The sequence below is a fragment of the Neovison vison genome, chromosome 6 (genome assembly GCF_020171115.1).
Source record: "Neovison vison isolate M4711 chromosome 6, ASM_NN_V1, whole genome shotgun sequence".
NCBI classification, from domain to species: Eukaryota; Metazoa; Chordata; class Mammalia; order Carnivora; family Mustelidae; genus Neogale; species Neogale vison.
This window is the reverse complement of record NC_058096.1, coordinates 106,275,278-106,293,897: the sequence shown is the minus strand read 5'-3', so window position 1 is coordinate 106,293,897 and position 18,620 is coordinate 106,275,278. Positions and strand designations below refer to the sequence as shown.

The window sequence follows — 18,620 nt, the reverse complement described above, 5'->3', positions numbered from 1 at the left end:
TCAGTTTGTTTTATGAGACTAAGAGTCTCTTATGGTTTGTCTCCCTCATGATCCCATCTTGCTTCATTTTTTCCCTCTTTACCCCCACCATCCCCTGCCCTGTCTCTCAAATTCCTCCTATCAGACCTTTTAAATATAAGCCCCACCTTAATCTAGGTTAGGGGTCTGCAAACTACAGCCTGTGCATGAAAACTGCTTGCCACCTACTTTTACAAAGTTTTATCAGAATACAACCACACTCATTCATCTATGTTGTCTGTGACTGCTTTAATGCTACAAAGAGGTCAGTAGTTGTAACAGAGACCAGATGGTCTGCAAATTCTGAAATATTTAGTCTTTGGTCCATTTCAGAAAAATTTTGCTAACCCCTAATCCAGACCAACACTGTTCAGTAGAAATATAACGCCAGCTGTATATGTGACTTAAGATTTCTTAAGGTCTGGTCTGGAAAAATTGAAAAAAGTGAAAAAAAAAAAACCCAACCCACATGAAATCAGTTTTAATGATGTTTTATTTAACCAAAATCCAAAATACTGTTTCAATATATAATCAATATCAGAAGTTACTAATGAGATATTTTACATTCTTTTTTATTCTAAGCCCTCAAAATCCAGTGTGTGTTTTACACTGATGGCACAGCTCCGTTCAGACCAGCTGCATTTTAGGGGCTCAGTAGCCTCATGTGGCTAGTGGTTGCTGTGTCAGACCATCCAGGTCTGTACTCAGACTCTACAAGGACTGAGACCAGTACTAGGTGTTGGAGGAGGGATCAGCCTTGATGGGACCCTGAGGCTGAAGGGAAATGGTTCCGTAGTTGACTCGGTAGTCCTCCCTCATGGCTCTGGGCTCTTGGCTCTGTCCAGAAGATGGCCAGCATAAAATAAAGACACATTTACTTTACTAGCTGTGAAATGTGGCAACCTCCCTGAGTGTATGCTAAACCTGTACTTTCGGAATAAGACATCCTCAGAGCACCCTGCTCTTGTGGTGGTTGAGCTCTTCTTATTTGGGGTTCTTTCCTTGGTGGATAAAATCATCCAGGAGGCAGATGTTAGATGTGAGATGTCTGACATCCATCCAAGTTGGCATGACAAAGAAAAGACTACCCACTGCCTTTGACCCGCCAGAGGTAGATGGATGTCATGTTGGAAGCAAGGCCAGAAGAAATGTATTCAGGTGAATTTAGGCCTTGGTGAAGCTCGAAGACTTCCAGGCCTTGTTTCTTATTCTCTTGAACCTTTGCTTTAGAACATACAGTCAGTTATGGGAATGCCAGTGAGATTCATCTTTCCCTTGGTATTTTTCCAGTTTACTTCTTTATTACTCAGGTATAGAGAAGGGGTCCCACAGAATTAAATTTAAATGTTTCTCTTTTGAGTATTTGGGGTTCCCTTGATCCTGCCTCAGTATGTAGCCAGCTGTTTCCCCCCAGAACACGTAAACTTTTTTCTGCGTCAGGGTACACACCTCTTCCTTTGAAACCTTCCTGTTCTATAAAGTGGCCCAATATCCTTTATTCATGGTCTGTGGCATCCTCTTCTACTAATGGACATGGCTTTGTGAACATTTACCTGTTCCATATATATTTACTGAGCACTACTCTGTGCTAGATAGTGTCCTAGGCATGGAGATACAGTAGTGAAAAGGATATGATCATTGTCCATCAGATGAGAGATGTAGACTTGCAGAATCACAATTCTGGTGCAGGTTGAGCTGTGCCATGACTTGTGTGTGGATGGAAGGGTCACCTGAAGGAAGTGAGTTTGGGGGAGGGGGAAGAAGGGAGAAAGGGAAATCTTCATGCCATCAGGCTGAGTACAGAGACCTGGTCATGATTTGCTTTTGTTCCTGCAGGCCAGAGCCCAGGAAGTCCTGCAGAAGCTGAGCGACGTACAGGAAATATTTCACAAGAGGCAAATGAGTCTGATGAAACTGGCAGCCAGACAGACTCGCCCAGTGCAACCCGTGGCCCCCCACCCTGAGTCGTCCCCAAAATGGGTGTCGCCAAAAACCAGCCAGCCCTGCGTCTTGGGTAGGTTATTTGGGGAGAGGAAGCTTTGTGCCCTTATGTTTCATCAATACTCATGAGGGTTGAAATTGTGCTTGTTTGTTTTGTTTTGTTTTTGGTTGGTTTTTTTTTTAAAGATTTTATTTATTTATTTGACAGACAGAAATCACAAGTAGGCAGAGAGGCAGGCAGAGAGAGAGGGGAGAAAGCAGGCTCCCTGTTGAGCAGAGAGCCCGATGCGGGGTTCGATCCCAGGACCCTGGGATCATGACCTGAGCTGAAGGCAGAGGCTTTAACCCACTGAGCCACCCAGATGCCCCCAAATTGTGCTTATTTAAGATGCATAATGGTGTTGTTTTGACAAATATTATTTAAAATAAACTACAGTGTGGAATCGTACAGGCATTGAAGACTTTAGAGAGAGAAAACGGAGTGCCTGTGTACAAGGAGACCCTCACAGTCTAGAAGAGGAATAATATAAACGTGCAAATAACATCAGCATGAGATAGACTCCATTAAAGACCTTTAAAATGCTCACAAGATTCTATTATCAGTCCAGTGGTAAAGTTGGTTCTTTGTAAAGATAAAAACAATGGATAAGTCCTTACACCAGTCCTGCTTGGTCTTGATTATGAGAGCTTAATAGTAAGTCTTGAGAAAAGTAGTGTAAGTCTTCCAGCTTTGTTCTTTTTCAAGATTACTTTGGCTTTTTAGGTCCTTTTCATTTCCATATAAATTTCAGAATCATGTTCCAGTTTCTGCTGAGATTCTGCTTGAGGTGGCACTGATTTATAGATCAATTTGGGGAGAACTGTTATCATACCAGGATTGAGTCTTACAATTCATAAATGTTATAACTCTCCATTTATTTAGGCATTGTATAATTTCACTTGGCAGTATAGACGTTTTTTGGTTTTGGTCTTGGTTTGCTCTTTTTTTAAAGTTTTTATTTAAGTTCCGGTTAGTCAACATACGGTGTAATATCAGTTTCAGGTGTGCAGTATAGTGATTCAGCACGTCCATATGTCATCCCCTGCTCATCACAAGTGCACACCTTAAGCCCTGTCACCAGTTTAACCTGTGCCCTGCCTACCTCCCCTCTGGGATCTGTCAATTTGTTCTCTATCGTTGAGTCTGGTTTTTGGTTTGCCTCTCTCTCTCTCTCTTTTTTTCCCCCTTTCTTCCTTTGTTTTTTTTCCTAAATTTCACATACAAATGAAGTCATGGTATTTGGCACTATAATAGGTTTGAGTGTTAAGGTCTTAGGCATTTCATGTTTGTTTGTTTAACTGTATAGTTAATGGAATTTACCATATTTAACTATCAAAAAGATATATATCTGTATAAAATATAATCAGGCCATCTGTCAATAGGGACATTTTACTTCTTCTCTTTCAATCTTTATGCTTTTTCCTCCCTCACCTTATTATAATGGCTGAGACATCTGATAAAATGTTGAATAAAAGTGGTGAGAGCAGACATCCGTGCCTTTTCCCCATGTTAAGACAAAGAGTTCCTTTTTAACAGTAAGTTTTTCACAGAGGCTTTTTATCAGATTGAGGAAGTTCCTTTCTCTTCCTAGTTTGATCAGAGTTGATCAGAGTTTTCGTCATGAATCACTGTTGACTTTTTCAGATGCTCTTTTTGGTGCAACTATTGAAATGATTATATAGTTTTTCTCTTTTATTTGTTAAAATGGCGGATTACAATGATTTATCTTCAAATGTTAAAACAATTGTACATTCCTGGGATAAACTACTCTTGGATACCTATATATGTTATTTGTTACTCTGTTATTTGAAACTCCGTTATGAAGAATATACATGTTCACAGTTGTTATGTCTTCCAGATATTCTGGCCCTCTTCCATTTAGGAAACATCTCTCCTTCCCTCCTGATCTTTAGTAATACTCCTTGTCCTGATGTCTGTTTTGTCTGATATTAACACAGCATGCCAGCTTTCTTATGTTTAGTATTTGGATAATATATTTTTTCCATTTTTGTATTTCTTTGTTTTCAAAGTATATCTCTTGTAAGCAGCATATAATTGGGTCTTGACTTTTTTTTTATTTTTAAGATTTTATTTGAGAGAGAGAGCACACAAAAAAGAGTGCACAGGTGGAGATGGGGAGAGGAAGAAGCAGGCTCCCCACTGAGAAGCGAACCCCTTGCAGGGCTCAGGGCCCAATCCTAGGACCCTGAGATCATGACCAAAGTAGAAAGCAGATGCTTAACTGAGCCACCCAAGCACCCCAATTGGATCTTGACTTTTTAACATATTCTGTTTCTGATTGGAGTATTTAGTCATTTACATACAATACAATTATTGATATAGTTGGATTTAAAGTAATAATTTCATTATTTGTTTATTTTCTCATTTTTTTCCCTCTGTTCCTCCTTTCCTGCCTTCTTTTGGGTTAGCATTTTTTTTTTTTTAGTGTTCTCTTTTAATTCTTTTATTGGCTTTTTACCATACCTGTTTGCATTGTTTTTCTCAGATATATGCTTATGTATAGTTTTATATTTTATATTTCATCTTTTACATCTCCTCTCATTTCAGTCATTTCCAGTGTTCTTTTTATTCCTTATAATAGATCTGAATTACCACTGTGTCATTCTTCTCAGGCTGAAAAAATTCCTATGCATTTCTTGTGCAAATCTGATGACAATGAATTCTTTTGGCTTTTATTTATCTGTAAATTATGGGGTCTTGGTAATTCTCCATTTTGTTTGGTTTACAGTCCCCTATCTCCCATCACATATTACAATTTTTAGAAGCAAGCCTTGATAACAGTATAGTGCATTTTTTCTTGAATTTTTGTGTGCGCACACACACACACTCAATGCACACACCTATGCACACTCAATGCACTCATGCACACATCCTACTGACAAATACAAATAGATTTTCACACACATAGAGACATCGTTTTGGATGGCTAGAAATAGGACTTGGTTTTCCTTAATTTTCATTTAGGACTCACTCCCAAAACTAAATTATGTTCACTTCTATGATGTTTCCACTGTCATTGTTTCAAGGAATATATGTTTGTTACAAGTAAATAAAGCAGGAATGATAGCTTGTTTCTCATTTTTTTTTTTTTACAAGATCTTATAATGGACAATGACCCTTCTAGCATAAACAGATCTTTGTCACGTCTGAATGAGTATCATTGACTTTTGCCAGACATCTTGCTCATTTTGCAGAACAATTCTGCACTTTTGTTTTGGATACTAACCACGGAGTATGGTGGATTCAGGCAAGTCACTAACAGGATTTTCAAACACATTTATCCAGTTCCTTAGTAACGGAATCTGTTCCAAGAGAAATCATTATATTTCACAGTGGAACGAACGTGAGGGAGCTGGAATCTTGGCTCTGACTCTTGTTAGCTGGGGGCCTTGGGTACAAAATTTAACCTCTCTAAAGTTTATAAGGAATGCAAAAAAATTCTTTTGTGGCTATAATAATAGCTAAAATATACTATTTACCATGATCTAAACACTTTGCACATGTTAACTCATTAAGCCATTATAACAAGCCTGTTCTGTAGGCTTTCTCATTATTCCACACTTCACAGATGAAGAAGCTAAGGCACAGAGATTACTCCGAGAATATGTGTCTTTTACATGGAGGAGCAAGACTTGAATGCTGGCCGTGGGGCTGCTCGCCCCAGCCTTGAACTTCATTATTGCACTTACAGTGGTCAGTCAGGGTGGTGCTTGTCAGTCCTGGGTGTTGCCAGCTCTAACATACGCACTCCTAGCATCTAGTTGTTATGCCTGGCAATGCTCAGTTTACAGGGATGCCCAAAGGATTGTTGATTGTTATGAAGTAGCTTCAGTGATCATATAACCAGGGGCAGCAAACAGGACACTTCACTACAGATTTCAATAATATGTATGAAAAAGTCCATAGAAAGCCCACGCAGATTCCAGTTGACTCAGAGAACCCAAGGGTTGGGAGGAATTTCTGGAGGCCACTGTTCACCACAGATAAGTATCAGGGCACTATGTTGGGGGCATTAGGTGGATGGCATTTTGGCCATGGGACCTAGAAATGCTCAAATTTTTAGGTCATTCACAGGTATGCTATGAATTTTCCAAGGAAACTCTATTCACAAGGGTGTTGACAGTGACAAGAACTCAAAGTACCACTTACTTTTTAGCCTTGCAGCCATCATTCCCAGTGCAGCCCTCTGGTAATGCTAGGTTAGAAAGTCTCAAGGCCTAACCAGGGCTTCTCCTCCCCAAATCCCATTATTACTGCCAAATGGCCTTTGAGGCCTGAAGAAAAGATATCTCCCAGGTGTCCCAAGAGCTCTGTGGAAAGGAGGGGAAAATGACAGAGTGACAGAGAGAAGAGAGCAAGAGCAAGAGAGCCCAGTTCCATCCTGACTCAGCTAACTCATTCTTCGCATAGTTGTCTCATCCACTAATAAATGTGGTTCCATCAGTTTTGGAATCCAACTGTTAAATTAGCAACAGTTTCTGGCTGGGGCAGGCATAGACCTCCTCTTACATAATCATAGTATGATTATGTGAGTGTGGGTTGGGGTGGTTGCGTGCATGTATGTGTGTGTGTGTGTGTGTGTGTGTGTATACAGACAGTGAGAGAGAACACTTTATTAAAGAAGATTGTAAGGAAATGGTTATGTGTAAGTGGTAAGATTTTAGTATTTTTTAAAATTGTCTATGGTAAGCACAAATTAGCTATTTGTATAATAAAAAGGATATACTCAATAAATGTGGTCTCTAGAATTGATCTGGTCTTCTAATCCAAGAGTAACATCAACTGCATTTCATACAATACAAAGATAAATGCTAAAGCAGCGGTGCATAAAAGAATCCATGAAGTCTGAATGTTAAGGGAGACTTCCTGAAGAAAGAGGCCTTTTCACCGAGACTTGAAAATGGGAATGATGGAGATTTTCTCATTTTTACCACATTATGTTTGCTGATTTGTTGTAGTTTAATGTTTCATGTGGTGTTGTGTGTGATTTTTATCTCTTCGGATCAAATATTAAATGCCTGGGGTCAAAGGCTATTTCTTTTCTGCATCTCTCCTTCACCTCCAATTTCATCTCACACCTCGGAAATCATCACAGTAGCTCAATTAAGCTTTGTTATTCAGTTGGCCCAACCCAGTCCAGCTGCTCATCCAAGCCAGGCTACACGCTCTGGGGTATTTTTAAGCTGAGTTGCCAATAATGGCATGTTTTCTTTCTCTAGCTCCTCTTCAGAGGACATCTGAGGAAACTTATGCAGGGACATTGGAAAAGGAAGATGACAAGACTAAATTTGAAGTCAAGGTAAGATTACCTTTTTCTTATATGATTTGAGATTTCTGACATAAGCGAATATTGCTGCCATAATTACCAATAAATGAAATTCCCCTATCCCATACCTATCACACCTCCAGGCGATGTGGCCATAACGGCACGTAACACAGACCAGTGCTTTTAAGAGCTGAGTTTTGTAGGATTTCTTCGTTTTCTTTCTTCTTAATTGCAACTAGAAAAACTGGTCGTGGATCTAATTGTTGGTGGATACTATGTTATTGAGAAAAAAGTCATTTTGTGCATTCCTATACTCTGACTCATATTTAAAATTGCTGGGACAGTGTGTGGTTTATGTGCAAAAAACCATGGCTGAATTGCATAGAGCCACACACACTTGCGTGCATGCACCACTGGTGAACTCTGAATAAACTCTGTAGATTGTGTGAACATCATTCTCTTGCTTTTAGTACTGTACTCTAGTTGTGTAAGATACTAATATTAGAGGAAGTGGGGGAAGAGTACATGAGACTTCCTTGTATGTTTCTTTGCAGCCTTATGGGAATCCATAATTATTTCAAAACCAAAGTTAAAAAAAAAGAAAGCATGAACTTTGGAATCAGGCACACCTGCCGGAAGCCACAGAAGCCACTTTAAGCCTGTTTCTCATCTGTAAAAATGGGGATAACAATAGCTATTACCTGAAACTAATTTTGAGCAGCAAATGGAAATTTGAAAAGTGCCAAGCACCGTATAATTGTAAAGTAACATTATATTTAAATGCCCAAATAAAAAATGTGTTGCCGTAGAAGCAACCCTGGAAGGGGTTCCTTTCCTCCTGCCTCCCTAAAAGGTGAGTATCTGACTGACAGAATGGTTCTGAAGGCAGACACCAGTGGACCCTGGGTTACACGCACTTTAGCAACAGTTTGGACTCAGCATCTGTGCCTCGTGGTCTGAATAGAGGACCCCACAGGTATTCCACCGCCCATGATGGAGTCAGGCAGAAAGGGGGTCTCCAAATTTTCTTCCTTGAGACATAAACAAGGTGGGAAGTGGAGTTCCCAGCAGACTTTTCTTAACAAGCTGCAATTTTCTGTCTGTTTAGGCAGATGAGAACATTGCTGCAGTGTTTTAAAATCCCCTGTGGAGGGAAAAATTGCTTTACCATGTCTTCCAGAGTTAGGTAACACTCTTTAGTTTCACACAGCTGTGATCAGCCGTTTTAAAGAGTAACGAGCAGTTTTTTGAAATGGGCAAATGTAATGAAGCTTCATCAGACTTGACATCCATGAAGTTTGTGGAATTATTGCATGACATAAAAAGGGCTTAACCGTGATCACCTTCAAAACTGAGCACCACCCTACCATCTCTGTACCCTGGGCTTCCGAGAATCTCATCTCTGAAGGTGAGAGCTGGGTCAGGTGCACCAAAGCTCAGGTCCAGCCCCTGAACTTACATGCTGTTGCTATTTACCCACAGTGTGATTTGAACTTACCTCCCTGCTCTGTGATTTTCTTTGCCTCATCTTTAGACAACGTATTTATGGCCTACACAATTTACAAAGATGCCAGAGGGGTTGTGTGTACATGGAGGTTCTCATATAAAAGCATCCAAAATTGAGTGAGTTATTTCAGTAAGTGTGAACAATAAATATGAGTGCTGCTGTTTTATTTGTTGAAAAAAAAAAAAGAAAATATAGTTAGTAAGCGTAAGGCACCTTTTCTCAGGAAAGACCTTAGGGTGTTTAAGATGAAAGGTTTCCATAAGCTACATTTAATATTTACTTTGATTTTATATATTGGTAAAAATAGACAATGCAAGAACTAGAGCAGGGGAAGAACCAGAGGCCTATAGAGTTGGAAAATGTTAGGTAGAATCCAAGAAGCTCTGGCCACTAGAATTTCTGGTTTCTTCCCTTTGCCCGTGCTGCTTATTTAATTCAGATTCTAAGCCCATCCTTCTAGGATGCCGGCTGCCTCATAGTTAGGCAGATCACCAATAGCATCGGTGTTGGTAAGCCAGTGCAAGCCCATGTTACAATTGTCCTGGGCTTTTGTTGTTGTTTTTTTCCTTATTGTTACCTCACTTGTGTATTTAATAAAGGGCTTTTCCTGCAACAACATTATGTTAACAGTCAAGGCAGTGGAGGAAGCAGAGTAGGAATTGTCTGCCAGACTTCCTCAATTTGGCGAACAGAAGCTGGTCAGACTTCTACTTCTAAAAGCCAAGGCTGTGAGAAGCGTGAGCAAAATCCATATAGTCATGAATGACCACGAGTAGGAAGGAAGAGGGTTTATGAATTAATCCCCAAATCCTAGACTTAAAAATCAACTCAGGACCAATAAATTCCATAAGCACTTGACAAGGTAGGTAGGATAACCAGGGAAATCGTCATTCCAAAATATGTAAGAAAACTGGTTAAAAAAAAAAAAAGTAGGTTAGAAAAAAGGTTTCGATTTATGTCTGTGTGATTCATGGTTTATTAAAAGGAGGGGGAAGGAGGTTGGCTAACATCAAGAAGAATCATTGCTGCTTGTGTTTTGTGGCCACTGTCCAGGACAGAGGACCAAAATGCATAACCTCTGACTCTGGGGACAATCAGACATCCTTGACCTTTGACATAGAATGTAAAGACAAAATGAAAGCACAACGCAGATCATAACGCTGTGGTAAATATCACTCCTTGCTTTCCTTGGGTAAATGCTCACAGACCAAAAAAAAAAAAAAAGAGAGAGAAATAAACCAAAGCTACCCGTGATTGCCCCTAGACTCACTGATAGTGACTACATACAACAAAATCATGCAACCAAATCAAGCTATGATTTTATCATCATCAGAGAACTCATTTCCAAAAAAGGTGTTCTGTCTTCTCAGGTGGGGTACTCCTGGCTTTTCTTGTTGGAAGGGATGCACACTCAACCTGACAAATGGGCTGCGGCTCTGGGGCCGTCTGGCAGCTGTGCACCCCTGCTCTAGACTCCCCGATGAGGTCTGGGAAAGCCCAGCCGTGGGGATTTGCGGTGGTTGCTGGCAATGGTGATGTGGCTGATTTGGGTCCTTTACATCACCAGCTGGAAGCTAGAACCTGGAAGCATGACTCACAAGGGCTGCTTTTCCAGGCTCTTCGCATCACAGCTTCTTCAGAGCTGGAAAGAGGCCAGACACTGATGAAAATTCCTTTTTCATGAATGTGAACTCTCAGGATAAAGGCCGAGCTACTGGCTGTGTCTGAGCACCAACAAACTGTTGCTGGGCACCTGTTAGTGTGGCTTAGCATAGCAGGGGCCTTTTTAAGCTTGCAAGCCAACAGCCTCCTCCATAAAAATTAAAGAAAAAAAAAACCCCAATTCTGTAAGTTAGAGAATGAGAAGGTGAGGGAGAGGTTGCTAACACTGGTGAGACCCAGACATTGTGCTGCATGCTCTATGTACCTGATTTCATCCCAAATCCTCAATACCTTGAGGAAGAAGATGAGGAAGCTGATGTTTCCCTTGTTTTATCCGTGATGCTGTTGAGACCCTGAGAAGTTAAGTGAGCTTCCCTAAGGGTCACACAACTAGTAAATGGTGGAACCAGGATTTGAAACTCGTAGTTTATTTAATCTAACAGTTTACTTATCTATTTAACTTAATCTATTTAGTTACTTAATCTAACTACCGGTTTACTTAATCTCTCATACTCTAAATTCCTCTTCTGCAAAATGGGGATAAAGCCACCCCACAGGTGACTGATTAAATGAGAACTACATGACTTCATTAATAATGATAATGTTAACAAATCAAAATAAAAATATTTAAAACATGAGAAATATGTGGGAGCACGTAGCATGATGCTTTACATACAGTGGATTCTTAATTATAGTTTCCCATTTAATCCCATGTTTACAGATAAAATGTACGTGTAAAAGATGAACAGTGGCTGAAGGGCGGTCAGGCCGGGGTCTTAAATTGAATAGCTTCTCCTGATCTTGAACATGTACTGTTTTGCCAAATAATAGCAGATCAGGTCCAAATTCAGTTCCTTGCTTTCTCACGCCTTTGAATCCCCAGAGCTTTCATTTACCTCTGATTCTCAACAGGAGAACTATATAAACTGTAAGCACATTTCAGGGTTCACCCTCTATGATGCTTGAAGTCTGGTCATAGAGAGAATCCACAAGGTCTTTGAGGCAACCCCCAACTAAGCTTTCTGAGGAATTTCTAGAATGGAGATTATCAGGGTTTCCTATGGATTGTAGCCCTGAGAAGCTTATTAATGATGGAGAGTCTCAAGATCTACCCTCAGATTGTGATTCGGGAGGGCTAGAATATGGTCCTGGAATCTGAATTTTTAACTTTTAAATTCAATATTTTTAATTTGGTAACTTGAATGCAGGTGGTATAAGGATTGCATTTTGGGCCACACTTGCCTAGAGGCTATATTCATATGTCATGAAGACTCGGGATGAAGAGAGCTCATTAAGGTAGATATAGATCTCTTAGGCTAATACAGTCCAGAACTTAGTGAAGCAAGTGTGGGATTATATTAATCTATGAGAATGTACTTTCATTGAGGGAGCTATATGAAATAGGACAGAATAACAGTTAAGACCACTGTTGACTAAAATATCTCATTGGTCCCATCTAGGTGTCGTATTCTACTCCATTTACTATATATTAAAGCAATTGCTATGGGTCATAAGGAAACAATTCTAACATGGGGCCTGAACTCAGGAAACTTACAAGTCTCATGAGGGAAACTATGTATTTCAAATAATTTATAATGTAGAGGAGAATGACATACCTTTGCTAAAAGGAATATAACATGTTAGAAGGCAGAAGAAGAAACAGTTCATAACAACAATATGGGGATATTTTTATAAAGGAGATGGCATTTGAACTTAGCTTTGAAAAATAAATACAACTTTGAAAGTTGGATAAGACAGAGAAAGGCAGTCAAGATGGGGAAGGATATAAAGTATCAAAAATCTGAAGGGGCTGGGGCGTCTGGGTGGCTCAGTGGGTTAAGCCGCTGCCTTCGGCTCAGGTCATGATCTCAGGGTCCTGGGATCGAGTCCCGCATCAGGCTTTCTGCTCAGCAGGGAGCCTGCTTCCCTCTCTCTCTCTCTGCCTGCCTCTCCATCTACTTGTGATTTCTCTCTGTCAAATAAATAAATAAAATCTTTAAAAAAAAAATCTGAAGGGGTATAGGCTATTCTGGGAATGGTTCGAGAAAGCCAGAGAGGTAGACCAGAACAGGTTGCTGAAGGCTTTGGTTAGAAGTTGTTGCCAGGAAGGACACCTATGTATTAGAAAGATGACTCTAGTATGGCAATGAAGAGTAGACTAGAAGAAGGCAGGTAGATGGACCAGCTGCCAGCAGGTGTCACAATCTAGGTGTAACTCCAGTGTTAAGAGCCTCCTAATGACAGAAAAAGGGAGATGGGGAGAGCTTATGCCAGTTAATCCAGATATCCTCCCCAGTGCCTCGAACACACTAGACTGTCTCAGAAAGTGTGATGAATGAGGAAGATCAAGGCAGAGAAGAAAGGGGACTGATTTAATAGAGAGGGAGAGAAGATATTGAAGATACCTTGAGGTTTCCATCATGGATTTCTAATTGGATGAATTTGTTTGCTAATATAGAGCACTCAGAAAAAAACTGCAGAAAGTGAGGACTTAAAAATTTGAGTCCAACTTTTGTAGGGTTTCGTACGTCTGTAACAGCAACCCACACCTTCTCTTCCTATGAGCTGTAGCTTTCTCCTCCAACACACATACCAAAGAGAATAAGCCAGCTGACCTTGAGGTTATGTGGAAATTACTTGTGAAATAGGTTAAGGATCAAAGATTGGTCTAAAAAAATACCTTTCAAACTTGTGATTTTATTTACGAGTTAAGATTTACAGACACACAAAAATAATGTTACATTGACAGTTATACATTGAGATGAAAACCACATGAAATCAAATAGCTTGAGAGAATTCCAAATATATAGGAAACTTCAATGTCCTTGGTCACATTTCTTGGTTTGGGAGTGGGAGAAACGTATCTTGCAACATATTTCTCAATTTCTGATCCTTTAAACAGAACTACAGCATTGTAAATCATTGTAAACACAATGTTGCATTTTTTTAAAAAGACACTTTTCTCATAAACAAAATATTATAAACATTGTTTTCGAGTGTTAGTCCAGTCTTTAAAAACCAATTTAACAAGTAAGATCATTGAACTAATTACTAATGGCTGGGAAATTCAAGATCTTAGATAAAAGAGACCCTGGAAAATTTTTTAAATAGGAAAAGTTTACATTTGGGACCCATTCCCCTATCTTTCTCTATTCATTTCCCATTCCCACAAAGCCTCAGGACTGCTCATGCCTGTCTTCTCAAGCCTGCCCTTCTCCTCCAAACGGCTCTAATATGTGCTAAAACCTTTCTCTCCTCTCCCTTCCCTCTTGGAAGTGCCTACACAATACAGCTGATCTGGTCTAGAGGTAGGAGAATATCTGAATGAGCTAATTCATAGCAGTGCCTGAATGATGAGTGACTGACAGCTCCTTAACCCTTCTGGAAATACTTGTCATTAAAAAGAAAAAAAGAAAGAAAGACTGCCCTATTATCCAAAGGCAGTGGCTTCTTCTGGCAGTGACAATGAAGAATAAGAAAAGATGTGCTGGGAAGGGCCGGTGAGATGGTACAAACAGGACAGACTAGCCAGCTAGCAATCTGTTCCCACGGTAGAGTCTCTAAGTGGTCCTGTTTTTCAAAAGTTCTTCCTATTCTCCACATCAGAACTCCCTGGATCTCAAAAAGGAGAAAACTAAAACAAACAAAAAAAATGACAAAGAAAAGGTTTCCCCCTTTCCCCCAGAAGTTCTAGCAATGGGGAGGAAAAGGCAGAGCCATCCCTTCCCAGGGCTGATGCCTTTCACTCTGGGACTGTCTCTGAGACCACCTTGGACTGGACTGAGGCTGGAGGTTGAAAGGCCTTTGGAGAGTTTTCTTTTTCCATTTTCCCCCATTGTCCTCCCTACAACCCACCATTGTGTAATTTTTCAGTAATTCTTGCTTGTTCTACTTCTTCACCTTCTCTGGTTTTCAAGATTAATTTATAATTTTGTAAAATGCTTAACCATAAATACTTGCAATGGTTACTCTTTATATGGAAATGAAGAGGATGGTTCAGCCTTTATCTACCTTACTTTTTCTCACAATAAGGTCTAGTAGCTTCTTTTTTAAAGAAATGTGATAAAACAATAAATGATACTTTCACTTTGATTTATCAGGTACCATCACTTTAAAAGAGTTGGAACTGAAATTGCTTTCCAAGCATCCCTAAAATCATAGAGTGTAATAATTTAACTGTAGGGAAAATCTAATTTGATTCAGTTCAAATGTTGCTATCTCTCCTTTGGGGACCAAACCAAACCAAACCAAATCTTAATAATCAATTGAAAATCAGTTATTGACACTTTATTTTTTAAAAGATTTATTCATTTATTTATTTTAGTGCATGTGCATGCATGCAAGAAGTGGCAGGGGCAGGGGTGCAGGGGGAGAGAATCTCAAGCAGACTATATGCTGAATGCAGTCCAACCAGGGCCCAATCCCACCACCCATGAGATCATGACCTGAGCCCAAGCCAGGAGCCCCAGCTACTGATAATTTTTTTTTTTAAGATTTTTATTTATTTATTTGGCAGAGATCACAAGTAGGCAGAGAGGTAGGCAGAGAGAGAGAGAGAGAGAGAGAGAAAGCAGGCTCTCTGCTCAGCAGGGATTTGATTCCAGGACCCTGAGATCACGACCTGAGCTGAAGGCAGTGGCTTAACCCACTGAGCCACCCAGGCGCCCTGATACTTTTTAAAAAGTAGGTATTTTTAAAAAGTTGATTGATACTTTTAAAAAGATATTCTCAAAAAAAGGGAAAAAAAGATATTCTCCAAAGAGAGAGAGAGAGAGAGAGAGAGAGAGAGCATGCACACAGTGGAGCAGAGGCAGGGGCAGAGGGAGAGGGAGAGAAAATCTCAAGCAGACTCCCTACTGAGCATGTAGCCCAATGCAGGGCTTGATCTCATGACCCTGAGATCATGACCTGAGCTGAAACCAAGAGTTGGTCACTCAACTGACTAAGCCACCCCAGCGACCCCGAGATAAAATTTTTAAACAAAATTCCTTTCAAGCCAAGAAATTAGCCTGTTCTCTCAATTTTGAAACATGACCTTCTTCAAAATATGGGGGAAACAAAACACTTAGGTTACATGTTTGTTGAAAAGACGTAACCAAAACAGGTTACGTGTTTGTTGCTAGAGGACCTGTATGTTGGTTGATGTCATTTCGAAACTCAGGAGAGACTGGGCTAGACATGGGGGTATGGGGAGTGATGTTGGGCCTAGAGCAGTTGACAGCTGCTTGCCTTCATAGCCACCCCTTTTTCTTAAGAATAAAATAAACATAAATGGGGAGGGGCTTTTCCACCTGATTAGTCCTCCGTTAAAGTGATTTTTGGATCAATTCCCTTTTAAATCACCAGCTGGCTGAGAAAACCCACTCTTTGAGATACCCTAGGGGCAACTCTAAGTCAGGGTTGACTAAAGGGGAACAGGATATGATTCCACAGGAACTTGTTGCTCTGCTTTAAAAAGGCATCATTTTAGGGGACCTAGGTGGCTCAGTTGGTTAAGCATCCAACTCTTGGTTTTGGCTCAGGTCATGATCTCAAGGTCGTGGGATCAAATCCCACGGCAGGCTCTATGCTTAGGGTGGAGTCTGCTTGTCCCACTCCTGCCCCCCTCTACCCTCCCCCTACACACTCACACTCTTGCTCTCTCTCTCTCGCTCTCTCTCTCAAACAGATAAATAAAATCTTTAAAAAAATCAAAAAGCATTATTCTATAATTCACGAGACTCCTAAGGAATCTCTAACAAAAAGCATAGCAGCTGGGGCGCCTGGGTGGCTCAGTGGGTTAAGCCTCTGCCTTCGGCTCAGGTCATGATCTCAGGGTCCTGGGATCGAGTCCCGCATCGGGCTCTCTGCTCAGCAGGGAGCCTGCTTCCTCCTCTCTCTCTGCCTGCCTCTCTGCCTACTTGTGATCTCTCTCTGTCAAATAAATAAATAAAATCTTAAAAAAAAAAAAAAAGCATAGCAGCAATTGGCTGGTTGGTCTGTGGTCAATCTTCTTGGTTCATTATTCAAAATAAAAGGAACAGAAGACCTAATATTTGAAAAAAGCAAGCATTTATTTAAATATGGTCTTCCTTCTAGACCTTTGAGGAAGATTAATTTAAAGTTTTCCCCCAAAGTAATGTGGCTACATTTCAGCTTTCATCTCAAAATCAGAAGCAATAGTATCTATGTTGGTATTTGATATTATAAGCAGAGGGGTGTTTCATCACCAACTCACACATCTCCCTCATTTTATACAGAAGAAAATAGATGCCCAGAGAGCCTAGGTGACTTGGCCAACACCTCCCAGCTAGTGAGAAATATGGGGTCTCTATTACACAGGAGCAGGTAGGAACTGCCCAGCAATTACTGCAGGTCAGTGTCCCTGGGTGCTTTACAGACATTACCCATTTTAATCCCCACAGAGAAGACATTAAAGAGCCAACCTCAAATACCATTTATCAAGGCTTCTTTGAGTACTTGAATTCCTTACCTCAAATCACCACAACACCCCTCTGATATAGATACAGTAAGTCCTCTTTTACAGAGAGACCTAAGGTGCAAAGAAGCCTTGCCCAAGGTCACTTAAATAAAAAGTAAGCCAGAGATTCCCACCCAGATGTACCTTTCACAGGAAGAATCTGTGTTCTTTTCACTCTCTAAGAGATTTTCAAAGTTCAGGTGGCAGTGGTGACCGTGAACTCAATTTAGTGGGTTCACAAGCATTGAAAATAAAGAAGAAGAGCAGAATGCAACAAGGATGGCCTAATTTAAAAATAGAGTATGTCACAGCAGCTATATGTATGTCTGGTGTGTGTGTGTGTGTGTTTACAACACAACCAAGCAATTAACTAAATTCTGGCACTGTCTACCTAGAGATAGAATCACTTCCCTCAAGTTAAGGCCTCAGTCCTGTAAGATTGCTCCCCCACCCCCTTTAGATGCCATTTGAAAAGTCCACGTTGTCCCTGGTGCTTTTGACCAACCTGCTATAGATCAGTTTCCCATTATACCCTCCTTGGGTTTGATTAATTTGCTAGAGTGGCTCTGAGAACTCAGTGAAACATTTTACCTACTAGATTACCAGTTTATCTCAAAAGGATGTAATTCAGGAACAGCCAGATGGAAGAGATGCATAGGGCAAGGTATAGGGACATGGAGCTTCCGTGCTCTCTGAGCAAGCCACCTACTCCCCATCTCTGTGTGTTCACCAACCCAGAAGCTCCTTTTTTGGGTGTTTTGGAGGCTTCATTACATAGGCATGACAGGTTAAACCATTGGCCATTAGTAGTTGAATTCAGTCTTCAGCCCCCTTCCCCCGGCCCCCAAAGGGTGTTGGTCAAGGGAACTGAAAGTTCCCACCCTCAAATTAGAATCATGTGCTTGGTTCCTGTGGCAACCAGCCCCCATAAGCTACCTTATTAACATAAACTCTGGTGGGGTTGAAAAGGGTTTGTTATGAATAACAAAAGAAAACTTCATGGCTCTTATCACTTAGGAAATTATAAGTCTTAGGAGATCTGTACCAGATATAGGACAAGATCAAAAACATATTGATTATAAATCCCAATATGTGTGTATGTATGTTTTGATGTTTTTCTTGTGGGCCATGGTCAGACTTTGAAAGCTACTGCACTAGAACACAACTAATTTGTCTAAACTTTAGCGAAATATTGGTATAAAGTTATTAAAGCAGCACCCAGATCTGCTGTGGATCCTTCCCATCACATTCTCAGTGGCAGCAGGGTTATAGTCCATCAGACTTGATCAACAGAGGATCCTTTTTCTACCCTTACATCATCCATTTGACTCGTGGTCCTAGGAATATGGGTTGACACCAAGTCCATATCCAGGCATTTCAGCAAGCCCATGTCTCATGCACGACAAAATCTATAAATTAGGACATCGTCATTCAGTGTAAAAGATGACAGTCCATACCTATACACTTTGAGTCATTGTTATTTTTCTGTCCTTAGATTGTCATGAAATAAAAGACTGTACAATATACCACACTTACGATAGACCAACAGAAGAGCTGGAAAGAGCACAGTTCATTTTATAAGCAGTAGTAAGTTTTATGGTGAGAGGAAGTTTGGTTAGAAATAGTGGTTACTCCTTACAAAGGTCCTGTATTACGTGTTAGGGACCCAAAGACAAATAAAGCTAGAGTTCAAAGCCCAGCAGGT

At 40.4% G+C, this 18,620-nt stretch overlaps 1 protein-coding gene across 3 annotated transcripts in view; it reads left to right on the top strand.

Moving 5' to 3' along the window:
- MCF2L2 (MCF.2 cell line derived transforming sequence-like 2) overlaps nt 1-18,620 on the top strand; it is a 249,011-nt gene that overhangs the window by 133,589 nt on the left and 96,802 nt on the right. For all 3 annotated transcript variants that reach the window (XM_044251864.1, XM_044251866.1, XM_044251865.1), the window contains 2 exons: nt 1,855-2,032; nt 7,240-7,319. In XM_044251864.1, the coding sequence (XP_044107799.1) occupies nt 1,855-2,032; nt 7,240-7,319 (258 nt within the window). The remainder of the gene's footprint in view (nt 1-1,854; nt 2,033-7,239; nt 7,320-18,620) is intronic.